The 27,068-nt window shown below is 37.7% G+C and overlaps 1 protein-coding gene across 2 annotated transcripts; it reads left to right on the forward strand.

The window, feature by feature from the left end:
• Positions 1-459: 459 nt before the first annotated feature.
• On the forward strand, positions 460-27,068 carry LOC112553876 (peptidyl-glycine alpha-amidating monooxygenase-like). 2 transcript variants are annotated; one of them, XM_025221349.1, is made up of 24 exons: positions 460-596; positions 1,773-1,828; positions 2,528-2,582; positions 3,901-3,991; positions 6,175-6,263; positions 6,693-6,770; positions 7,170-7,221; positions 7,470-7,537; positions 7,873-7,956; positions 8,229-8,302; positions 8,681-8,731; positions 9,808-9,860; positions 10,505-10,761; positions 12,665-13,195; positions 14,317-14,458; positions 14,926-15,036; positions 15,609-15,681; positions 16,274-16,413; positions 17,784-17,863; positions 18,280-18,474; positions 19,623-19,741; positions 21,901-22,084; positions 22,498-22,728; positions 24,031-27,068. In XM_025221349.1, the coding sequence occupies exons 2-24, from the start codon at positions 1,787-1,789 to the stop codon at positions 24,213-24,215; spliced, it is 2,985 nt and encodes a 994-aa protein (XP_025077134.1). In that variant the 5' UTR covers positions 460-596; positions 1,773-1,786; the 3' UTR covers positions 24,216-27,068. The 2 variants fall into 2 exon arrangements, with proteins under 2 accessions (XP_025077134.1, XP_025077135.1); XM_025221350.1 differs by lacking the exon at positions 12,665-13,195.

A 27,068-nucleotide genomic window follows, 5' to 3' on the forward strand; every position in this document is an offset into this window, starting at 1 on the left:
TGTCATACACTACACTGACCATCACCACAACCATCACCACCAACACAACCAGTATTACCCCAACCATCATCAGGACCACATCAATCACCACACCACAACCATTACCACCATTATCTCTGTTACTACAACCACATTTAGTTTCATCACCACCCCTATTAGCAGCATTACCATCATTACCAGCACAACCATCACAGTAGCGAGTAGGAACAACCACAACTTTTACTTTATCCACCATCATTATCATCATCACCACCACTTTATTTCCTCTGTGTGTGTGTGAGAGAGAGAGAAAGAGGTCAGATGAATTAGCTTTATCAATAATACATTTATTTTCTTCTTGTTTCACCAGTGCCACTGGAAATGATGAAATGTGCAACTTTTACATCATGTACTACACAAATTCTTCATTGAAAGAACCAGGAGGGGAATGTGCCACCAATCAGCTGCCATTGCTGGCTTCCATGCTGCCTGCAGACTCTGATGTCCCTCTTCCCCCTAACCCCTTGCTTGATGAGGAAGCCCATGGTCACCATCACCATGCTGGGATGACCATGACAACTCAGCTGCCCGTCCTACTTTGTCTACAATCTCAGCAGGTAAAATCTGTGTGGTGCACAGCAGTAAGGATATAATTATGAACCCAGGGTTACATAAAATCTTATGTGATGCTGACATTAACTGATAATGTAGAAGCTGCAGTAACATTTATGACAGTGACTTTAACATACCTTGCTAATAATGTTAGCAATTGCAGCTTTTTTCAAAGTGACAACAGGGCCATCACTAACTTTGTATAAACATGACTATCACCTGGTGTAGCTTTATGTCCTGATATGACTAAAACTCCAATGACCTATCTTCAGCTTTTTAGTCTTTATGCATACATGCATCATAAGAGAACAAATTATATATATAAGTTCATCATAATATAGATACCTTTTAAAAATTCCTTGAAAGCAGATAGTTAAAAAATTTAAAGAAATTTCTTTTTTAGAGAAAAGCTGTGTATTGGTTACAAAGGCTAGATATTGCTGGAGGGCCAGAAGCTTATCACTTATAGGTACAATATTCTACAATCTGTATTTGTAGGTAGGAATTTTCAAACAGTAAAGTTCATGGCTTTATCGTTGATGTAAGTTGTCGTCATCTTCTAGATGATGGTGGCTGCCGAGGTAATTCTAGGCTGCAGCCTTGACGGATTCTCATAAAATTTCGCTGAGGAGCACATAGTTTAAAGGTCACTGTGACCATGCGCCCACAAAAATACTATGGCTGGTGCACATTTGAACACACGATGGGGCACATGAAAAATAATTGTTGTCGTTCTTCATGCTGGTTTAAAACTTGAGTGACGCTATGATGTGTAAAAATTACAAACAAAAAAAATACCAGAAGTCGACCCACTCAAGTAGGATAGTGAGAAACATTTCAAGTGACAAGATACAGGCTCTTTTTTTTTTTTTTTTTTTTTGATGAAACATGAGCTCATAGCCCAATGACATGGACACAAAGTTTGATCACACCAATAATGATGAAAGATGATTTAGCGATGTAAGAGAAAAAGATATCTATGTGATTAATCTTCAGTTTCTTGTGATTAATGAAATATTTTGCTGCATATCAAATATTTATCAGAAAAAGCATTGAAAATGTGTTTGTTTCAAGGGTCCCATTGTTTAATTTGAAAGGCCTTTTTTTTATTGAGAGGGCCTTTGGGCCCCTCTTTATGAAATTCTAGAATTACCACTGTGGCTTTCATGTTATTTCCACAGTCACCTCTGGTGAGATGATCATCGATGTCAAAATGAAAGGAGCAAAACCAAGTGAAGTGAGTTTTACCTTAAATGAGTTACTGCATTTTTTTTTTCAAAGTGATAACAATTGCTGTTACCAACCAAGCATAGCCATAATAGGGTATTATTAAACTTTGGTGTTTATTTTGACTAGCTTCAGCATGTCTTCAAAAGATGATTGTTTATAGAGCCTTATTCCCTAATGGTTCACAACATTTTACAGATAATAACATATACTAACATCATATCATAAATAAAAGTCCTGGTATGCAGTTATCAGTAAACTGTTTTTTCCTAGAAATATTCATCACCATAATTTTACTTAGTTGTAGATTCTAAAACAAAAGGATCTGAAGTAGTCAGTAAAAAAATTAACTTTATGAACCTCTTAGGTTTATATTGTTATTTGTTTAAGTATATTGACATTTGTGTAAATGTAAAAAATGTAATTTTAGGATTTCTAAACAAGTTTCATTTGAGCATTATATTTTTAATTACACGGCATTTCAATTTCAAAAGTTCTAACTTTCCTCTTAATATTTCTTGATAGATCAGTTAAAATTAATTACAGTATTCTAATTTCTCAGAACTAAGCATAATTTAGATGAATATGTTAATGTATTTACTTTGAGAAAGACTAGACACATTGTAGAAAATATTATAAAGATAAGTGTTCAGAGGTTTAAGTGTTTCAGCAGAAATTTCATCCAAATATGTCTCCTTCCCTTTTGCAGCCTGATGGTTATATATGCACTAGTTATGAAGTTCCATATGATGAAGCCTATATTGGTAAGTTATTTTTGCATGTTTGCACAGCACTTAGTTCTTTTTCTCTTGATTGTAGGTCTAAAATTAAGTAATATGCTGAGAGCTAAAGGTAGAACCAAATAAATCACAAACCATTTCATTCTACCTCCACCACTTTTTTTTTATCTGACTTGCACTTCCTACTGTGGATCATGCTGTGTGTGGATTTTGAATACTGCTCATCGGGACAATGTTTACAACTGCTGCATTTGCTATTTACCTGATGACAGATCAGTAGGAAATACTCTAGGATTGCTTTTCATCATGAGTTATGGAGGCTTATTTCTCACTATAAATAAAAAGCCTAAACGCAAGGTGATCTTTTCTTGAGTAGGTTTATTTGTGAGTACTCAAGAGGAGGTTGCTGACAGGAATAGCTACAGAGCCTTTCACTTTGTTGTTAGCAAAAGACAGTGCTTGACCTTGTGAAGCAGTGGTAGTGTGAATGTTACAGTCATCAGGAGAGTGTAGATGTTATGGTCATCATGAGCATATAGATATTAGGGTCAGGAGAGTGTCAGAAACAGTCTAGTTCAGACTTTTATGCCTATAACTATATCTACAACTGTGATAGTATTGGCATATTTTAAGAATATTGAAAGAATGATGTTCAAAATGATATTTGTGATGATGTTCAATAGATCATGGAAATAGAGGCAGGTGGGTCCTGTTTCTTAGTGAATGTCATGATAAGCAGGCTTGATGGGTTTCGATTGCAACTGGTTAAATGATCTGCCTTCTTGTAGTGTGTATTGCCGAAGACTAGTAATAATGTTACAACTGGCCAGATTATAAACATGTACAAAATCATCAGTCTGTACACAAAGTGTAGTAAAATCTTAACCATGGCTATAACTGGCTATACTAAGGAATAACAAAATCAGGCAGGTCACATACTGTGAACTATTCAAATCCTAAGTCATATCAACTCAGACAATTTATTAAGGACTGTACAATAGGTTGGATATTGGTGTACCATGTGCTGTCTTGAACAAAGCATTTGTTTTGCATGCTTTCAATTTGTGGTAGAAAGTTTTCTCATCACTAGCACTTTGAGCTTCATGTAGATTCATGTCATGTGAGATCAAATTTGACTTTTAACATGTTGATGACGGCCTTGACACACAGAAAATAGCAGTAGTAGCAATTGATAAATGCCTATAACTCTTCAAGGTGGGGAGCAGCTATGACTTTTGAGAAGTGGAGAGAGAAATTATAATTAAACTGTTGAACTGTTTGTTGTGGTTTTCATGGTGCAAATCAGTTTACCAATATTAATTATATCGCCTGTCAATGACAGTAAAATATGAGGCACAGGCAGATGCAGAAACAGCACATCACATACTGATGTATGGATGTGATGGAGCTGCTTACAGTGATGCTGACATATGGTGAGTTTGATTCACTTTCATTGCAAAGCATTCTTTAAATTTGGATTCTTGTTACTGTTTAGGATCCGCCCTATTCTTTATTTTTGTTTTGTTTTTTTCCCCTTCTTTGATACAGCTATTTTTCAGCTGAAGTAAAATAACTTCTACACAAAGTCTAAAATGATGTGCATACATATTTATAATTCATTTTATGTATTTTAAGAAAATCTGCATGCTGGATATGGGACTTAAATATTACGTCATAAATCATAAAGCCTCCAGGAATGCCAAACTTTCAAACACATGTGTGATGGACTATCATCTGATGTTCATGGCTTATGTTCTTAATCTATCCTTTCACTTCTGAAATGTTACGAAGCTCCTTAATGCCTGTGTATGTGCTTTATTGTATATATACTTTTTGTGAAGGATTTATAGCATTATCGTTAATGCAAATTTACTTTAGAACAGAACATTTGGGCCAGTGACTGAAATACTCTCCCTGCCCACCAAACAGTGATGGTACCTGATTTATAAGGGAAGGTAAAAGATGGCAGGAGAGAGTTGGATTCTGCCTTTCATATGCCATCCCCTAGATGTGATGAACCTCTTACAGTTCATTGCTGAACAGTAGACTAGTTAGTAGGTTATGGGACCTTTTTACTTTTACCATGCATTTTGTGGTCCAGTGCCATTTATTCTTTGGGTTTTTTGTTTTCAGTTTCTTTTTATCTTTTCTGGGAACTAGATTTACATTTTTTCAGTTTTCTTGAAGGGAGAGGAGAAATACTCCCTCAAGGCAGGGATTTTACACATTTGGGAATTGGATGGGATGGTTGGTTGATTGGGGTAAGTGAGCAAGGAAGATGTAGGGGATTTTTCAGGTGTACCATTCTTGCTGGTCTTAGGTCTTTGGCCCTTATTTAAAATTAAATAATTACCTGGTGATCTTTTAGGTGATCTGTCATGTCAGCAATGAAGTCTAACCAGTAGGTTTAAGCGTTTATTCAGCTTGGAGCCTTTGTTGAGGTTATAATTTGGCGAATTAGTGAAATTACAAAAATCCCTACAAAAACAGAAAAAATGCAAAGAAATATACATCATAGGGATAAAACACAGTGAAACACATCATGGGTTCTGTTGTAAGTGCACAATGGGGTAGGTTGTGAGAAAACTTATCTGTACTGTGTGTTGACAGACCACCCATCCAGTAGTGAGTCCTGCTTATTTGGAACAAATGCTTTGATTTATGAAGGTGTTTCCTTAATTTGTAGCTTTTTTTGACTACCATGCGGGAAAATGCTGATAAGTTTGCTGCTTGTGCACACTTGCTGGTTTTGCACCATTAAAACTTTACCTTGCTGTTTTCATCATTTCTTTTTGGAGGGATATTTTTCTATGAAACATATTTAATATTTTCATTCTGATATCTCCATTTTGTGTTATGTCCACTCAAAATATGTATACAAGGGAGGGTCCAAATGTTTGCAGAATTTTAATTTAAAATAGTTGACATATTTTTTTCTAAAACCTGAAGGTTTACTTCATTAACACTTCTCAGCATAGTTGCATGCAGGAAATTTTAGTCAGCCATGAGCTTTAATACATAAAACCAAATTTACAGCTTCATGCAAAACATTTAAAGTAGAAATTTTTTGGACCTCCCCATGTATGCATTTTGTCATACTATATTCTTTACAAAACACAGATCACTATTTGAATTCATCAAACATAGTTTGCAATAGTTCAGCAGTACACAAATATTCTGATGGTTTAAAGAAGATGGATACTATTTTTTCCTCTTTCATCATAGTTCAGCAGTACACAAATATGCGGATAGTTCAATAGATTTTAAAATTCTTTATACTTATATCATGACTAAAGAGAGTTTATTTGAATAAATGTTATAATTTTATGCATTGTCTTTATTGCACTGACTAAATATACCATCCATAAGCTGATTATTATTATATAGATGCACAAAAAAATCTTTTAAATTGAACAGGCATCTACAGACTCTACATTGTGGAAATAGTGGGGACTATATGAGGTGCATATACCAACATTTTATTGACCCGAGCATGTAAGCAGCTCGTTGACCATATTATCATTCCTTTTCACCTTTGTCACAGCCTGTAGATGCTCTGTTGCATTTTTATTCAATAACTTAGTTTTATAAAAATAACCTGATTATTTTTTTTTAGGAACTGTCCTGCAATGTGCAAAGATTCAGAGTCACAAAAAATTATATTTGCTTGGGCCAAGAATGCTCCACCAGCTGTGCTACCAAAAGGTAAATTAATATTTCATTTTATTCAAGATAGGTCAGAGGGATCTTGCTTTCTTGTTATAAACTGATTTTTGGTTGAAATGTGAATCTTGGTATGAGACAATCACCAGCACAGTGAGGATTATTCGTTGCATTCAGATCTGAGCCCAGGAACATTATTTTTAAATATGGTTTCTGAGTGTGACATAGCCTCACTTGAGGATGGTGTAAAATACTAATCACCAGTTTCATAGAAAATATTTATATATTTTTCCAATGAAAGGCTTACTGTAGTGCAACATATGTCATAATAATTAATGTCAGATTCATTAACAGGTCAAGTAACAAATTTGCACAAAGTCATATCAACACTTCGAAGTCATCAGATCATATTCTGGACTGAAGTGTAATACCTTAAATGATAGTGAGATTTTGCTTTCTTTTTTTCGCCAGGTGTTGGTTTTAAAGTGGGCAGGAAGTCCACAATTAAAACCATTGTCCTACAAATTCATTATGCAAAATCTTTTAGTGGTGAGTAATTCTTCCTTTCTTTTGGGATTTAAAGCATCCATGTGCATGTGGTGAGAAACACATAATATTGCTATGATGATGATGATGGAGTTTTGTAACACGCTAGTATCCGCATCACAAAGATGCGCTCAATGCACGGTGATCCCAGCAGCCACCAAACTGCAGGTCAAATGATAACTTTAAATAAGTTTAAACAAGTGAGTCTTAAGATTTTCTTGAAAGATGCAATACTATCAGACTATGTGAGCTATCGAATAATATTTTAACCATTATTGACTTGGTGAGTCACTGAAATTAGACATAGTACATTATTTACCAAAGATTTTTGGAAATGTGACCATTGACATTGTTTTGAAACATTTGGATCAGACATTTAGTCATATGCTTTGGGTGTTGCAGCTGATGAGCAAGCCGATTACTCAGGAATACGTCTACACTTGACAGGACAAAAGTAAGGAGACATTTCTTAAAAAGATAATATTGCTTATAAAATAAATTAAATATTGAATTCTAGACAAGGCTTATAATTTGATGCAATGTCTAATGCATGGCAATTTTTAAGTTTAATTAGTTTTTTGAATCAAATAAGCATTTGACAATGACATTTTTTCAAACATTGTTTTACACTAATATAGCTTCTATGATTAAAAGCCAGTCAGTCCTTCATGTGCTGTTTCTTTGTTGTTATGTATTTTCCAGGCAGCAATATATGGCTGGAATCTTCTTGCTGTTAGCCAGCTTTTTCCAAGTGCCAAGTCAGACACCCAGTAAGTAGCCAAGCAGTCTATGTATGATGTCCTTGTACATCTCTAGTCCTTCTAAACCCTCCTTCATTGAAAAAAAAAAAATTAACTCTTGAAATTAGAATTAGTGGGAACTAAAGATATGTACTCAGTAACAGGAGTAGTGAACACCAGTGTCAGCTCAGTGTTTCTTTAGCTCCTGATAGTACTGTGGTCTCTAGCATCCAGTATTGTACATTTTGTGGTTTGCTGTTGGATAGTCAAGCACATTGTTGTTTGATGTAGATAAAGAACTATTCAGAAATCATTCTGTATGTTTGTCTGTATTAACTTTGGGGCTTTTTCCCTTGTCTTGCCAGAGTTTCATGTGGATGCAAGCTGTGTGTACAGTGATGAGACTAGCATGTTTCCCTTCGCCTACAGAACCCATGCACATGCCCTGGGTGAGTGCATTGTTTTTTATACTGTTTAATATGTGCTTAGAGAGGTGTCTTTCACAAGGCATTTTTATTGTATGCATATATACAGATAGATGTGTATAGACATCTGTCCATAGGCAGATATCTGCTTTGAGTTACCCACTGGGCTTGGAATCTTCATTTTGAATACATCTACAAATGTGAAGCGACCTGAAATTGTGCACATATGGCTTTTTTTTTTTTTTACATTTTAATTATGTGTTGAATGTGAGTTGCATGCTGTTTTGATTTCTTAGGAACTGTGATTACTGGCTACCAGTACAATGGAACGTTCCAGCTGATTGGTAAAGGAAACCCTCAGTGGCCACAGGTGTGTAGAAGCAATGGTTGATGATAGTAGTATTATGCATTAAGCTGAATATTAGAAAGACTATGTTGATTTTGGTTTCATTGTACAGAATCAACTATGAAACATTATTACATATTACATTTGTCATTAAATTTGTTATGTTAGTAGTGTTACAATTTGTTTTTCGTTTTGCATGGGATATTTTTTCTGCAGCATCAAGATGTTAGTTAAATACTTAGTTGAAAGAGCATGTGGTGGGACAGCATTCTATCAGGGTAAAATAAAGTGTGAGCTGTTATATACAATGAACTCTGGTCATTTCTTGTGTAACTGTTGTGCTTGGCTCAGAAACCTGTTGAAGTGTACTGTCATTTTTGCAGCTGTATCTTTGTTTTGCAGGCGTTCTATCCAGCTAATCCCAGCATAGAAGTCAAGCCAGGGGAAAAGCTGGTAAGTTGATGGATGTCAAGATTTTTTTGTAACCAACATTAATGGCAGACTTCTATTTCTGTGCCAGAGCTGTGCACACTGTGTTTTAAAGTATGAGATACACTTGGTTGCCAGAATTAAGCAGCTCCCAAGATGTATCACAATATTCTCTGGGTAATCTTCCTGTAATCCAACACACTTAATGAGCCTCCGTGAATGGCTTTGATGGCTTTAAACAATAGATAGTTCCGCCTGCGGAAAACCCTTTTTAGGGTAGAACCTCTGTAGTACTGTGACGTAGTCCCATTGTCACTGCAGCAAAGACTGCAGCAATGTCTGGGCATGTAATTCCTCAGTTCTTCTTCCCTAAGTAATTTCTGATCAATTTACTGATATTAGTTCTCCGGCATAATATTCGTTTCACTTTTGTGCTAACTTTAGTTATATCTCTTTTTCCACACAGTTTTCATAAATTCATTTACTCCTTAATACTTATTCATTTCCTCACATCTTATATAGTGTGAAGTTTCAAAAGACAAATAGATAAGAAATAGGGAATTTGCAAAGGTGCTGGGCAAGGAACTACTTTCTTCCCCACTCTTTCCTTCTCAAACTTTACATAAGTCTTTCTGCCACACTGGCCTATTCGAGAATGGCGCAAATGAGTTCACAGTGATAACTCCCGTCCCTGACAACGTCTGGGTGTTATCAGGAGCTCAGCTCAGCCGCTAGTAGGAAGTTTTCAGGTAACGTAGCGGGGCGATTCACTGCCCTAGAAGGCCCCCATGGTAGCCATTTAAGTAGTTAAGTGGAGGATTTTTGTCAGTTAGCTCTCCTTGCAAGGACTGAAGCGCCTCTGTTTTTGTGTTCTCCCTGTTCATTGGTCAGGCCTGACCAATTGAGAGCGGACTGCTGGAATTTAAGTAGCTAGTTGGGATAACTCTATATCATCATGTCATCTGGTAAGTACTTGAAGAGAGGAATTTTACCATCAAATAAATTTTTTACAATTTTTAATTCAAGCAGATTTCTTCTATGAATCTCATGAAATCTTCCCACTTTTATGGAGATTATTTTCAAGATTTGTTTTTTTACAGATTGCCAGATGCACATACAATTCTACAGGCAGAGACCGAGTCACTTATGTTGGGTAAGTGCCAACGGTTTTGGTGAATTGTGGGTAATGTGGGGTTTTTTTCTGTATAGACAACCTTTATTTGTTGTATACAAATAGTGGTCCACCAACAGATAACCAAGATACTACAGGCACTCGTACAGCACCATTTGCACACTTATACTGACAATCACTGACACCACAACCACCATTGCATCCATCATCATCACCACCAAAAACTGTTGCCAGCATACCTATCTGACATGTTAACATCCTGTCAACCAAATCAGTCTGGTCTGCTCATGTGTGAACCTGCTACGTATGCCTCACATCAGATGAGACAAAAACTAGCTACCACTCCTTTTTTTCTTTTTTGGAATACCTTGTCCTTTGCAGTGCATATCTTGAAAGCTTTGAAGGCTGGCTTAAGAATCACCTCTGTCAGGAACACTGTTCTTTTGTTCAAGCACTTTGAGCTCACTGTTTAGGAGGGAAATATGCTACATAAGTAATTTTTATTGTTCAAATAATACCATCAATAAAATCTTCCTCCTCCTCGGGAAAAATTCCCTTTTTACTGATACGTTTCACTCTGTGTGTGTAGGTGTGTGTGTGTGTGTAAAACAGAGAGAGAGGTTAGATGAATTAGTTTATCATTTTTTTTTTTCTTGTTTCACCAGTGGCACTGGAAATGATGAAATGTGCAACTTTTACATCATGTACTACTCAAATTCTTCATCGAAAGAACCAGGAGGGGAGTGTTACACCAATCAGCTGCCATTGCTGGCTTCCATGCTGCCTGCAGACTCTGATGTCCCTCTTCCCCCTAACCCCTTGCTTGATGAGGAAGCCCATGGTCACCATCACCATGCTGGGATGACCATGACAACTTCAGCAGAAGGGGGTTCCACTCCTTCATTGTTTGAAGCCTCCACAGGTAAAATGTTGCTGTGGTTATGAATGTACATGTTAAAGAACTTTTGTAACTGCTAAACTCTAGATGCTCTATTCACTGAACTCCATCTAGATCATGATTCGGTGAAGTTTTCTTTTTGTGGGACCATCTCAAAATTCTAAACTGTGCAGCATAATACCAAAAACCCAGGCCAGGTGACTACACAACAAACTTCTTGATAATGGGATTGACGACAGAGTACATAATGGCGCTCACCTACCGAATTTATTGTGTAAAGTGAAGCGGTTTGAATTCGCTCACAATAAAACTTTAAAACCAACCTTTCCTTTGAAGGCAGCCACCCCCAATTCTCTCTAACGACTCCATCAGACATGTCAGCCTGTTATTTGTTTGTACTTTGTCTCAAAATGTTACAAACTGCCAATTTCTAATGCTGCTGTGCTTGATAAATTATATTTCAGCCTAATTAACTGAGGCTGAATAAAAAAAGAAAAATAAGTGCACTTCACATTTTGGCAGATGGGCTTTCCAAATTTTTTAGTTTTGGACACATAGTTATGCCAAATAGTTATGCCAGTTCAGTTTGGATTTAGACAGTATGGAAGTTTCAGGGTTTTTTTGCTGGTTTATTATATTTGTTGTACTTTGTTTGGTTCATCATAACTTTTAGTTTCTTGATCTATGAAAAGTTGATCATAGCAGGCAAGTTGAGCAGACTTTGTAATCCTGGTGGTGCCATGATATTTAGTGTTTGATAGTGGAGGAAAGGGATGGGGGTTGTCTGTCTCTGAAGTGTCAAATATCTTCTTCACTCAGCGTTGAGATCAGTCTGTTTCTGCAGAGCGTGAAATATCTTCTTGACTGTTATTTAACAACTCTGCAGCAGGTGATCAGGATTTTCAGTGACCTCCAGGTCACTCTCACCATCATCATCACCACAATTTCTTTATCTTTCGTCACAAATTCTCCTTGACAGCAGTTATCAAAATCAGCTAGATCCAGATAAATCACTGATTTTTGCTATGCTTTAAAAGTATGTGCTTTGCTTGGACATAATTTCAAGACTTAAATTAAGACTTAATGACCCATTTGCACATCTTGTGCTTATGTAAAATAATTGTAAAATATTGTGTACAGCTTATTTATGCATCATAGCAGCATTAGGCTGCATATCACATATGGCATGCTTCCACAGTAAGTATTTCTAACTCCAGTTGCTATCTTGCTGACCTGCTGCAGACATCATCTGTACATTAAATAATCTATACTGAAGTCCACAGTAGTTCTTGGTAGCCTAAAGGCACTATCAGAGTTCTGTGGCCTAAAAGGCAATATCAAAGTTCTCTGGAAGCCAGACAGCAATGGTGTCATGTTGTGGGCTGTTGGATATTTATCATAGGACTCATGGTGATCACTGAACTCTTACAGATACCTCATTTTTAAGACATCACTTCCTTTTCTTCTTTGGGACTTTCTTGATATAATAAAGCATTGTTGCTGACTTGACATAAAATATAAATAACTAATCCCCTTGCCCATAATGTAAACCAGGCTGTAATTAGGGTCTGAAGGGTATGGATACATGCACATACATGCACGATTACTCATACATGCATATGGTTTGCTTGAGACACTTTTTATATACTTTTATTTTTAAAGGCTATTTAAGGCTTAAACACAACCTTTGATCAGACCTTGGATTCTTTCACCAAGTTCATGTAAACATGGTCAGACAACAATTTCTCATTGCTTTTTTAAAATGTATGCATCAGTTCATTTCAGAAATATGTATTACAGTGAGGTATTAAGATGCACACCAATACAACAGAAGCTGCACTGGAACCTCATGTGTGGTAAAGGTTTAGTAGCAGATGTGGCATGTCTGGAATTATTTCCTCAGTGTTCAGTCTTCCTATCCACTCAGGTAAACAAATAGGCATTCCAAGATCTGCAGGGTCACAAAGTCAGGGTCAACCTCAATATGATTATGGAAGAAAATCCCCAGAGCAAAACCTGTGGCTGCTTATTTCACAAGAAAAGTACCCAGCTGCAGACTATGAGGACTCATCACTAGAAGCCAGGGAGAGTGAGAGACAGGATCTACACTCAGAGAGAACAGGTACTAAGGAGCAGCTGCCAGATGAAGACTTGTTTGAAGAAATGCTGGACAGTCTGGGTCCCATCAAGATGCAGAAACGCCTGGGTAACGAGTATTATGACGATTATGCAGCAAACGATGAGAGGGATGAGAGTGAACTCCCAGAGGAGAACCCAGGACTGAGCAGAAATCGCAACAAGGCTTTTGAGGCGATCAACCAGGAGCTGCATGACTTCCAGCACATCAAGCCCCATGCCAACGTTGAACCCAGCACTCGCTGGCATCATGATCCCAGTTCAAGCTCTCAGAAAAAAGATGGGTCAGTGGTGCTGGGTCAGGCAGACAAAAGTCATCCACGTGAGTGCTACTGTCAGCTGACACCCCGCATTGTTGTACATGTTGTGGCCTGCATGAAGTTGATGATCAGCATTGTCATACATGTTGTGGCCTGCATGAAGTTGATGATCAGCATTGGCATACATGTTGTGGCCTGTACCTGTCTGATACAGTCATCATTGATGTTGTGGTCTACAATTAGTTGATGCAGAGCATTGTCACAGATGTAATGGTATGGTTGTTGTAACCTGCAGTTAGCTGATACACATCATTGCTATGGGCACTGTAGCATGTAGTGAGCTGATACACATCATTGTTATAGGCACTCTAGCATGTAACTAGCTAACATACAGCATAGCTATAGATATTGCACCAGTTAGATCATGCACAGTATTATCATACTGTAGCCTGCAATAAATGATTGCATGTGCTGGCATTGTCTGACAGATATCATAATGGGTACACAGCAATACGTCAGTACAATTCTACTTTAAGTTTCAGCACTGTAATTGTGTGTGTGTGAATATTTCCATATGTAATGTTTTCTTTCTTGATAGGCAGCTTTTTTTATTTGTTTGTTTTCTTCTTTTCTTTTGTTTTTAATGCATGTCTGTTCTCTTCATAGGACTTAAGGGTTTGTGTCTGAATGTGTGTGTGAAGGGGATGGGGTAAAGAGTATGTGCCATATGGCAGCTTGCATGTGAATAAAAATGTAATGAACATACAGATAGTACATATTACAACCTTACAAAATGACTAGAGTTGCAGTATGGATGTACATGTTGTATACATATTAAGCTATACAGCTGAGCAAGTCTGGCTGGAGTTCAACTGCATCATCAGTGCTATACCTAAGCTTGAGACTTTATAAATTTCCTCTTATTGTCCTTTTAAAAGTGTCTAATCTGAACTGACTTAACAAGAAACTGGACATTCTACAGCTCATTGCATTGATTAATAGAATTTTCCTTAAATCAGATGCAGAATATTGCAGCAACAGTTTTTCTCATCAGTTCACTCTAAGCACTATTTTGTCATCAGTTCACTCTAAGCACTATTTTGTCATCAGTTCACTCTAAGCACTATTTTCTCATCAGTTCACTCTAAGCACTATTTTCAAATGAATGTTCATTACTCGACAGTGGAGCCACTGTCAGGACCACTTCAGTTTCAATCCGAGTGGCCAGCTGAGTCTGTTCGAGTTGGGCAGGTAGGAGGCCTGGCAACCGACAAACAAGGCAATGTCTACGTCTTCCATCGTGGCACACGTATTTGGAATGCACAGTAAGCAACAGAAGATTACGAGCTAGAGTGAGCATTGATGGCTGCACTGAACTGTTTTTATTTGGCATACATTAGTTTGCTGAAAACGAAATAATTTCTGCAATTTTTATGATGTTGAAATTTTTAAGGCAGCATTTTCCAAACCACTTTGGGATGTGAGACAGAACTGTAGCATCTTACTGGCATGGGACACAACTGTGACCAAGAGACAGCCATAGATGGATGCTACTTGCTACTAATGGTTTCCCTTGCTACAAAAAATTTTTTTTTCTCAATTTTGGGCCTTAAACATTTCAGAGAAGATTTGTCATGTCAAAAGAAGTGGACAATTTAACATAGTGACCCATTATGCTGTGGACACTTGCATGGTTCTCACAGCTTACTACAAGAGTTGTTTGGACAACATGTGCATTACAGGCACAACTGGTAAGTATGCATGAATCAAGTAAATTGTTTTCTGTTTGCAGATCATTTGACTTCAAGCACCAGTTCCAGTTTCAAAATGAGCCCATAAAGGAAGACACTGTACTCATATTTAGCAAAGATGGCAAACTGCTGCGCACATTTGGTGCTGGCATGTAAGTGTAAGATTTGTTTTTGGCCTTGTAACCTAATGAAATGCATTCAAGATATAAAGGGGAACTACTCTGCATTAGCATGTTAATGTGCAAGCTGTGTGGTTAGCATCTGAAGAAGGATACAGATATACAACTTGCATATTTCATAGAAAATGAGATATTACCAGGCATAAGTTTTGGTCACTCTGTTGGGATTTGTTACTTTATTGGAGCAATTGCAATAGCTCTGCACATGTAGAGTTTGATGTCCACTCCTACACTCATACAGTCACACATTTTAAAATCTGAGGGTGAGTGTTATAAGTTGACTGGCAACAGAGTTGGACAAAAGGTTCGTGATGGTAAGGAGGCTGCTGCTGAGAGATTTTTGTGTTTTGCCCAACGCTGAGTTTGGAGCAGCATTTTCCACGAGGGCTTATAGCTTGCACTCTCTGACATTATCCAGTGACTCTTCCCATCTTCTTGCTTTTCTTCTATGTCATGTGGAGTTTCGGTGATTTTTGTCATAGACATCTTTGTACCAAATATTATATGCCATCACAGTGATTTTGTTGTATATTTGTGTGTGTCAGGTTTTATATGCCACATGGTATGACAGTGGATAACAATGGCAACATCTGGCTGACAGATGTTGCACTTCATCAGGTAGGCTGGTTAAATTGTTGCTTTGTTTAGTTCTTGTTCTTAAAATCCGTTTTCAGCATATTGTGTTCTGACTTCAGTGAAGATATAGTAGGTAAATAGATGTGCCATAAATTTTGGTCTATCGAGTGACCTGTACATAAGCCACACCCACTAAATTTTTTTACTTTTTTTACAGATAAGCTAAACTGGTTTATAAGCCACAAATATATACAACTTGAAAGCTGCATTGCAATCATTTCGTCTCATTTTTGGCATGATGAGGGTGTGTGCTTCAGCAGCTGATCTGAATGCTTCAATTGTATGCGGTTTTGATTTAAAAATGTAGACAGTTAATACTTTAAACATGGAGCTCATTGAAAAAGTAATCAAAATCTGAAAAATTTGGAAAAATCCACAAAAAAGCTGTATCTCTGTTTAAGCTGCAGGGTTTAAACCTGGGGGGGGGGGGGAGCTGCGGAAATTTAGGGTAATCGCTCTCTTGTTCCATCATGCACAGTGATAGAAAATATATCCATGCTTTGAAGAAAATTCAGGGAGGAAACGTAGGATGGATATGTCTGTGATGTTTGCGATGTTTTTCTATTATGTGCAGGTGTTTCGCATACCAGCAGGAGGAACTAAACCTGACTTAGAGCTAGGTGAACGCTTTATTAATGGTGATGACTCATTCCATTTTTGTAAACCAGCTGATGTTGCTGTATTAACTTCTGGAGAATTCTTTGTTTCTGATGGGTGAGTTGAATTACCAACTGCTCTACTCTTGCTGGGTTTAAAGTTCTGCTGATCAATGTAAAAGATCATATAGTCTTTGGGTTATATATGTATTTGTGTATTGTGTAAAAATAGTTATTATGGAAATACATTAGAACCAGAGTGGGGTGATTTACACTCATATCTGTCTGAACTCTGTGCTAATCCACTCTATTGTTCCAATCCTAGCAAACATTTTGCAGGAGTACTCTGATAGATTTATGTGTTACCAGAGACCCAAGTGCAAATCAACACAGCAAATTTGTTAAGAGATTTTGACATCAGTGACATCATTATCATGTTATTCATGTCACTGAATCTGACATCACTGTGTAAATAGCCCAATGTTGGGGGGGTGGAAGGATGTATGTGTAGGAGGGGTCTGGATGTGTGCAGGTGGGTGGTTGTGGATTTCTATGTGTGCATGTGTGTGAAAGAGCCTAGGGGAGGGTCTTGGTTAGTGGCATAGAGCTCAAGTAAAACCAAGATGTCAGCCTGAACCATATAAGGAAGAGAAATCAAGAGTATAATGTAAATCTAAAAAAAATTATTAAGAATTATAAGTACCTTGAGGTTTATATACATGGACATTTTGAGCAGACATTAGCATTTCACCATGTGCATCACATTCTGGGAACAAGAGGCTTTGCTATTTGATGTCACACCTGTCAGTTACTAAATCGAGTAAGTTTGACGTTCTGAAGAAAGTTGATAATAAAATTAAAGGATAAACAGACTTTGAGATGCAACCTCCCATGAAAAAGTCTGTGTACATGACAGATTGCAGGAAAGCATGCTTGATGATGTTTAGTGCATGCATTTTAATAATAATTATTGTTATTATTTCTGTATGTAATGGTTATTTTACTTTGATAGACAAATGTGCTCCCTTTACCTTTCACCTTTATTGATCATTCTCATTTTACTGCTCAATAAATGAATCACAGAGTTGTTGACCCATCAGATTTGTACACATTTCTATAAAATGAGGGAAATACACAAATAAAAATACATATGTGAATGTGTATATATGTTTTAAAAAAAAAAACAGAGCATGAATACACAAAAGATCATGAATGCATTATGAAAATTACTTTTTTGCAGACTTTATCTCTCTTTAGCGAGCCATTTTCATGATCACATGATAATGCAGGGTTAGGCAGGTGTAGTGATAGGGCCCTTTACATGGTTCCTATTACGCTTCTTATGGGAAAGTGTTTTTCTTACGAGGAAAATATTCTGGACTGAAACTGTTGCATTGTTCAAGTGCTACAGTTTATAATTATTAATTTACATTAAATTCATTTCCTTTTATGAGGCAAACTTCAAGATATGAATAACTTTGTTGACAGGTACTGCAACAGCAGAGTGGTGAAGTTTTCCAAGGATGGTAGCTTCATCAAGCAGTGGGGATCACAGAGTCTATTTAAAGGTATAACAAAAATTGTTTTGAAATTATCATATCACACAGGATAATCAAGAGTGCAGAAACTCAAGTGGATTTCTTCATTTTTCTCTTGTACTTATCTGTTATAAGCTGAAGTTTATGCCTTCTTGCTTTGAAATTGTTTATGAAATGTGTTGCTGATCAGATGTGTGATCTGAATGGACTGGGCCATTGGGCTATAGCAGATGTGGGACACTGTAAATGCTACAGTATGGAGATTAGAAAAGTCATTTGGCACCAGTTGAACATTCAAAAATGTTAAAACACTGCCAAAATCTTGAATTTTCTAGAAGAAACTTGCAAGATTATGATTTTCTTTAAGATGTTTCCATTCTTGCTCAGAGCACATAAAGAGCCAATAAACTAAAAATTAAAATATCCAACTCTTGTTGAAAATCCAGCACAAGGACCACCTCCGGGAACATTTGACATCCCCCATAGCATTACAGTGGCCGAGGACTTGGGCCTGGTGTGTGTTGCAGACCGTGAGAACAGTCGTATACAGTGCTTTGATTTGCAGGGAGCCTTTGTCAGACAAATCAAGCACAAGGACTTCGGCTCTCGACTTTTCGCAGTTGAATATTGTCCTCGCCATGGTGAGTTCTTCTTGGGATCTTCTTACTGCCCAGATGGCTGAGCTGAAAAGTAGAAAGGTAGATTAAGGTCCCATAACCAATGGCTGTGGGCACAGTAAAATGTTTATAGTTTGCTATTTCAGAAAGGCATCATATTAAAGGCATAACGTCGAATGCAGAGTTGAGAAGTCTTCTGTGGGGTGGGAGGGACTTGAGAAATCTTCCTCTTGCCATCATTTGGGTAGGGATGGAGTAAGGGCTCCTGATTGTCTCAAACCAGAGATCATGTGCTTCAGAGTTGAGTGTGCTTACCACAAGGCTGCAAAGGCTGTGACTGTGGCAAAGTGTAACATAACATGACTTCCATCATCAGCTGCTCCCTCCATCAGGTCAAGCTGTACCTTCCCAGTAAAGCTGTGTGTGATTGGTAATAAAATCCATCATGTTGGTTAAATATCACTCTTCTGACACAGCTCAAACCCACAGGTGCGAACTTCTTCAAAGCTGCTGCTGAACTGCGTTGAGTCCCCTGTATTGAATGAGATAAGGAACAGTAAATCTGTAAACCAGTGTGTTGGGTAATCATTGGGACTAGCAAAGCCTTGTTAGTGACCCAAAACTAGTGCAGTCTTTCTTCTGAAACATTAACATGATTATATCCACACTTGGGCAAGACATTTTCTGGACATCTACATCTTCACACCCTTTTACACATAATTTACAGTCTTAAGGGTATTGTTCAGAGGTCTGTAAAAACAATGCACAGTTATTCCAAATTAGTTTTGAAAAAAGCGGCAGGTTTTTGTCAGAACCATAAATTATTTTTCATTGACTTCTTGTGTTTATTTTCCTTTTCCCTTAAATCCATTCCAGTGCATGTAGTTGGGTAATTGCAATGTTGCTGGTAGTAAATGCCACATTGCACTGCATATATTTTTACATAAAAGTTTAGATGGAGTTTCAAATTAAAATCAGCTGGACTATCTTGGAGATTAGAGACATTTTCTATCTTACCATGTCTGCTTGTGTCACAGTTTTTATAAAGGGTGAATAGCCTGCCATTAAATGGGGAAATGGGGTACTATATAACTTCATTACTACTTCTACTATTATTACTATGTCTGTGCATACATGTAAGTGTAATCATTGGTTATGCCCACATGCTACAGGGGGCCTGCTGTTCGCAGTCAATGGCCACTCTTTTGAAGGCGACAATAAGGCACAAGGATTCACTATAGATGCCAGAAGTGGAAGCATCCTTGAACATTGGAACTTGCCTGTGCCTAAGGTATCTGTTCATTTGTATTCTGTAATTTGTACTAAATGTTAAATACAGTACTAATCGCCCTTTATACTGTACACAATTACCCTGTAGCATCAGCATCACACAGAACTAAACTAAACCGTTTCCAACATCTACACTCACAAACATACAGTAGTGACTATGACAGGTCACATCATTCTCCAGAGCTTGACAACTGTCCAAGGCAGACATCCTCTGCCCACATACACACATTCTCTCACTCAGACTTCCCTCCTAGCAAAACATTCACTTTCATCACAACGTAATTTGCCAGTAACTGTATTTTGGGTGTCAAGGAGCAGTTTATTGAAAAAGTAGGCATACTAAACTAACATTTTCATCATACACATAAAAGAACATAAACTTTTCCTCCTCACAACTTTTCCCACACTGTCATTGGCAGATACATGTTAGCTATCTAGAAATATTGTGGAAGTGACTGGAAGAAAAACACCCAGTAATAGTCGGATATATTGTTGGGGAGGTTGTCAAGATAAACCAGATAGGCTGTCAATCACTTTGGTGTAAGTTTCCTGGAGAAGTAGTTGTTAGGCAAGAGTAAGTCGTTTCCTCAGGATAAATCAGAAACTTGAAAAGCGTCTTGTTTCCAAAGTTATAACACAGTGTCAAGACCCAGAGGACATTATTCATGTTTCTTTACCCCAGTGCCCTTTTGTCAACATGTGCAGGGTCTGGACACCACTTTATAATTTTGGAAATGAGACAGTTTTCCTTGAGTTCACTCAGTTTCCCCAGGAACAACTTCACTTCAGAACTACTGCGCCTGGACTAGCATAGCTTCTCTCACTCCCAAGGCCATCCACTGTACCACTGGGCAGTGTTAGTACCCAGGCTAAACATGGTTGATCTCAAGGAGAAAGCAACAACAAACTGAGATGACTATGATCATCTGGAACGGAGCCCTTTAGTCTGTTGTTACATGTCATCTGACAACTCCTTTGCCATCACTGATGCCAAAACTTTTTTTCTTCTTTAGCTTCTATTAGCAACTTCAGAGGAGATGGTTTGCTGCATGGGCAATGGCCTTCTGGTCGTGTCATTCTACCTGCCCATGCTTGTATCCTATGATTAATCATCACCCACCACAAAACTTGGACACTCCAGCATCACCTACATGTCAACATTGATACTGTCAAGTAGGACATTCTGCATGACACCATGCATTGCACAGGCCTGACACTGTCAAGTGAGTTGTTCTTCATGACACCATGCATCATACAGATCTGGCCATCTTTGGGAAGAAGACCCCACAGAAACATGACTGGTTTAAGGCCAGACTGAACTGATACCCATCTTTGCAGCTAAACACATTTCCCTTGGTGAACATATACAGTCACCTATGGACCAGAACCAGAAGATTCTCAGGGCTGCCAAGAGAAAGGCAATCAGCCAGGCACTATTCAGATGAATGTCACAATGGGCAACATGAGAGGAACTTGTGAAGACATTACACGAGCATTCACACCAGCCCCAAAATAAGTGGATGGCACTGTACATCACTTTCATTGACCTCACTATCACCTGTGACCTGGTTAGTGATTAAACAGCTGGATTAAAAGCAAATGGCTGGATGCCAGAAAAGCAGTCTTAAGGGAGAGGATTCATAGACAAAATACATTGAGTTCCTTCCATTATTTGGTTATCTTCATGCTATATTTTGGCTCACCAGCCAAATACACATTGCAAGTACCTGAAGTAAGGTGTGTTGATAGCTATGATTTATCATTTGTCTTGGACATTTTCAAGTTTTCAACTGTTGCTGTAATGTTATTTGTGCAGGATCCCTTTTTTCTTTTGTTTTGTGTAAGTTTAGAGCGCATTTTGTTTGCATGTTAGCCTATTTGGTTTTATTTCTTCGTTTTATGAGATTTACTCATGTTATAAAATAATGTATATAAAGTATTTGATATCCAAGCTGTCATAGTGGGAAACATAAACCTGGACCAGAAAGATTCTCAAGATATGTATGCTGACTGTTTCCATTTTTTGTTTTTAAATTCTACTTCTATGACTATTTTTCTTAACGTCATTACATTCTTAACAATCATGTTACAACCATCACGTCCAGCTCTGATTTCTCAGTAAGACACTTAATTGAAGAAAGAAGTTTATTTGTTATTCAGAGTCTTCATACACCACACGATGTAGCTGTTGATAGCGATGGTCATAATGTGTATGTGGGCGAGCTCAACCCCTCTGCTGTTTGGAAGTTTTCTCGCCACATCAACATTACCACTCAGCACTCAGCTGGTACACAACCAGTACCTCAAGCAGTTATTGATAAAGAATCCATCACACAAATTGCAGGTGAGTGGGTTCATTGCCTTTCCTAATTTGTTTTAGATTATAGCTGAAATCTCTCTTGTATCAACTGTGCATTTGCATGTGCCAGCATTAAATATTAATAAGCTGTTTTCTACGCTAACCACTAATGGCCACTTTCATACATCATTTGTGGACTACACAGATTATAGTGGGATGGCATGTTTTGCTTATGATAAAATGATAGGTTTACACATGCAGTATTAAACTTGTTGAGCAGTTTGTATAGAGTCAAGAACAAAAATCATATAAAGTTTTTGATAAATTTATTGTATTAGAGAAAGAGAAATAATCATTAAATAATTTCTTAATAAATGTCTATGAAATTCCTGTTGTTCTCTAGAGGCTAATGCATTGGAGGGGAAGATGATAGTTTCAGATGTATCTTATACTTGCAGACAAGAAGAACAAAATTGAGCCTGAGCCAGCTAACCCAGGAGATGGAACAACCATGGAACCAGCCAGGAAAGAGGAGCTGCTGAAGACACTGACAGATCAGGCTGAGGCTGAGAAGAGTGAGGAGGAGGATCTGTCAGACTTCACCCCCTCCATCATCATTGGTGTGCTACTGGTCATCCCAGTCATACTGCTGCTAGTCATCACCCTCGTCTTACGCATGCACAGCAGAGGTAGGTGGCCTGCTTTACACCTGTAGTATGTGTAGGTGGCCTCTTTGACATATGTGTTACATATATGTCTCCTTGATGTGAAGTGCAGGTAAGTGGCCTGCTTGACATGTGTAGTAGAGGTAGGTGGTCTCCGTGAGATATGTAGCACAGATAGGTCGTCTCCAGCGATGTCATCTGATGATGTATTTCATGTGATCCTGCATCTTGCACCATTCGTGTTTCTAGTCTGCTGTTGTGTTCGCTTGTCAGCACCAGGATTGTGCTGTTGTAAGCAGTGTTGCCCTAAAACTTTTTTACTGGGCTGAATTTGTAAAGGTCACTTCACAGAAAGCCCAGTGCTGGCAGGAATGAAGATCTGTTACCTCTCACAATATGTGAGACAGTCAAATATCTCTGCTGACGAGTGTGAAGGTGATGAGGACTGGCTTTATCTCACCCATCTTACCTGTAAGTGACCTCATGCCTTCCACCAGCTACACACTGCTCTTGGTAGCTTGGTACTGTGGCTATAACCATGGCAACATAAATAAGTTTTTGGTTCTTGCGACAACGACAGCCCAAATGATATCCCCTTATCAACCATGTGGCCCAAAGATTGTCCCTGCTGGAATCGCTGCTGGTATTGTGCAGCAGCCTGTACACTCCAGTCAGTTTAAAGGCTTTTCTTAACTGGATAAATATGAATGAGAGTTTGATAACATTTAGCCAAGATCTTCTAGAGCTATCATTTTCTTGCATGTTTGTGTATTTATGGAGCTGCCATCCTGAAAAGGTGTTCTAGTGAGCCTATATGTAAAACGCCTTGAGTCTGGCTGATGCTGGAAAAAGGCACTATACAAATGTGCTATTTATTATTATATAGTACAGCTCGACGTGTAGTACAGGTAGGTGGCCTGTTTGGCAAATGTAATAAGGTAGGTGTTCTCCTTGACATTTGCATTACAGGGAGGTAGCCTGTAGCATGCACATGTCGGATAATTGGTCCATTTGTCATGCATAGAACATGTGGTTGGCTTGCTTGGATGCGCAACATATGGATAGGACAAAGGGTGGCCCAGTTGGCATGCATGGACAGCTATGTGACCCAGCTGGCTTTGTAGTTCTAGTTCACCATATTTATATGCATAGCTCTGTGTCTGAAAAATTTTGGTTTTATGAAAAATTTGAATGTACTTTAGTTTTTTTTCTGCTTGAAGTATAAGCATCCATAGTGCCAAATTGATATGCATAGATGAAGAGGAAAGTAGTCATCCCTCACGAAATGTCTGATGCTAAAGCTCTTTTTATTTTGTGTGTGTTTAGGTCGGACAGCATGTTTTTCAGGTTTGCGGTCTCCTAAGGTATTCAGTCTGCAGGGTTTCTTGGGCAGTTCGCATAAAGGCTTTGACAAACTGAGTCAGGATGACAGCGATCACGAAGGGGATGCTCATAGTGATTCAGATCACGAAGAATTTCGCCAGCCACAAAAAGGCAAAAACAAAGCATAGATAAAGAAGACAACTAAGAGACTAATAAGTGGGTGTGGCATTCACTTGGGGTAGGGACCATTCATGATTGCAACTAATGATCTTAAAGTCTTGTTATGAACACCTGTAAGGCAAGTACTACGGAGAGGACCACGTTCATCACACCTAACAGCCAGTCACACAACCTACAGGCTGCAGGCTGTGGTACTTTGATGAGAAGTGCATCTGATAAAGAATAAATACAGGATGATAAAGCACAAGATGCCTGCAGCATTTTTTATGCTTTTTCCGTTGAGGAACTTGTCAAAAGGGATGTAGTATGTGTGGGGTAGGGTGTGTAATGCCATAATATTCGACTAGTTATTTGAGGGTTTATGACAAATACCATGTAAAATGTTATGTAGTATGTCATCCTTCATTGATTGTTTTGGATGATAGTTGATTTTATGTACACAATGCAAACTGTGTTGGTGTCAGTCTCAAAATAAATGTCTTTTTAAAAGTTTATTTTATAGTTACTGGATCACCATGAACATATTGATACTGGGATGCAAATACTGCATTTCTGTACGATGAAATGTAAATCTATATTTTATGTAAATTTATCATCCATCATCTTGTGCACTTCCATCAGAGTTGATCTTTCTTTGGAAATGAACACTTTGAGCAATGATTGTTCTGTGGATTCTTTTGTCTTTTAGAAACAAATCTAGGCATCACTGTGCAGTCTCCTTACTGTGAGTGCGATGACGACATTATCAAGTTTTTATGTAGATTTACAAAAACACAGGCATTACATTATGCAGGTCAGTTTAATAATGACCATTTTCAAAAGCACTTTGACCTATTTTGTGTAAACAATGATACAGGATGTTCCCCTTTAAAGTGTATGAACTTGTGTAAAAATTATTCATGTTATTTCCAACAGAAGGTGCTGCTGAAACTGGTGTTTTAGAGCACTGTTAATAGTGTCACTTTGTTAGAAGTGGGCATCATTTCTGGTACTTTGGCCAGTCCAGGGTGTAGCACATCATTGTTTCACATTTTTGACGGAGTTGTTTTTGCTGTGGCATTACGTACAATAGTTTTCCACTTCTTTACCCTTGGACTAGTGCTCTTCCTCTTCAGATTAGGACTTCAGTTAGGACTTCAATTGCTTTTTGTTTTATAGTTTGAAAAAAATCCTGAAATTACCCAAAGCGGTTTGAAGAGACAAAAGAGAAATGTGAGCAATGATTCTTGCCTGCATAATTTTCTGGATTGTTTAGCAAATATTTGTTTTTGCTACATGTACTTGAATAAATTCTCTGAAAGCAGACTTCTTTAATTTTCCTCTGAGCGTCGTCAGCTCTGACACCAAACCCTCAAACACAACAGAAGTGGGGAAGAGGCCAAAAACAGTGGCTTGCTGCAAGTAAGGGACTGGATATTTTTCACTTTTTTAGTTAAATCTACACAAGCATTGCCAAGGGCTGAACGGAAGAGTTATTTGAAACTGTGTTATAAACATTTAGATATTTTTCCATATTTGATAATACAATTTTTTTGACATTGTTGTACAGTTGCTGTTCTATGGACATATAGGTAGGTGTGATGCACAGCATATAATGAACTGTACTTAAAATACAGCTGTCGTACATTGCTGTATTCATGTCAGTAGCAGGGTGCCAGTGATCAGTTGAAGATATAACCCTTGACCCTGGTGTTTAAGGATTGTCTCCGGTGTTGTTGTTACTCCTGGGACAGACTATATGAGTACAGACCATGCACTTTCTTGCTTTTTCAAGTACTTGCATAGTTGGCTCTGGGTCAGTTTACTTTGCAGGTTGATTTTACAAGCCTGCGTCTGTGACGATTATTTATAACATATCATTCCTCCTCTCATTTTCTTTATTTCGCTTATTTTTAAGGTTCTGCATTATCAATGTAGCCATATTCTAAAGCTGTTGTAGATGTGCTCTTCAGTGTTCTAATCAAATGTTAGAAAAAGGTTGAGAAACAACTAAGAAGAAGTCTTTGTAAAGCAGTTTGCTGTTTTGAGGCATTCCATTATTTGACAGTGAAGCAAGTGTCAGTTTTTATTGTCAGACTGATGCGTCTGCTACCACAATAAGTTTTTTCAGAATCATTATTTTTGCTTCTTTCAATAAAAAAAATGTAGACAACATTTTGAGAGAAGACAGATTATTTCTACATTTTTTGTGTAATGTTAGTATAATTCTTACACCTGCAAGGTAACTAAAAACAGAATAATACATGACATATGTTAAACTATCCTAGCATCTAGGTCATGATATGTCTGTCTTACCTGAGGATTATAGTTGGGAAATATAAATCTTTATTATGCCTTACCAAAATGCTGTCAACCTATAGTGCTGATAAAGTTACGGCCACAGATTTTAGTTTTGTTGTATAAAGTCTACAAGATGCAAAAAGATCTCTGACATGTATATTTCTTATCATTCCAAATAATTGGTTTTATGTAATCATGTGATAAGCTGTGACTTGTGATCTAGACTATGTATACTTACCACAGACTTAAAATATCTCTATGTTTTTATGTTTTTGCTTTGTCGTTGGGACCGTTGCTTGTTATAGGTTATGGTTGTTTCCCTCTCCTCGCATACTGGGTTTCCTGCTCTTTTCCTTCTCTTGTGTTTATAGCTTTTATGTTTAAAGTAATGGTCGTATAATTTTTGCAATGTGATTCTGTTTTGAATTGCACAAAAATATGGTATAAGCCAATTATTATTTAATATGAACTCATAGTTTTTAGCTGAAGTTTAATTTCTGGAACTGTACTCTTAAATGATGTTGAGAAAGCTGTGTTCTCAGTGTTATGCTTTTATGTTAATAAACTTGGTTGGTAATGTT

This window comes from Pomacea canaliculata, linkage group LG13 (assembly GCF_003073045.1).
Source record: "Pomacea canaliculata isolate SZHN2017 linkage group LG13, ASM307304v1, whole genome shotgun sequence".
NCBI classification, from domain to species: Eukaryota; Metazoa; Mollusca; class Gastropoda; order Architaenioglossa; family Ampullariidae; genus Pomacea; species Pomacea canaliculata.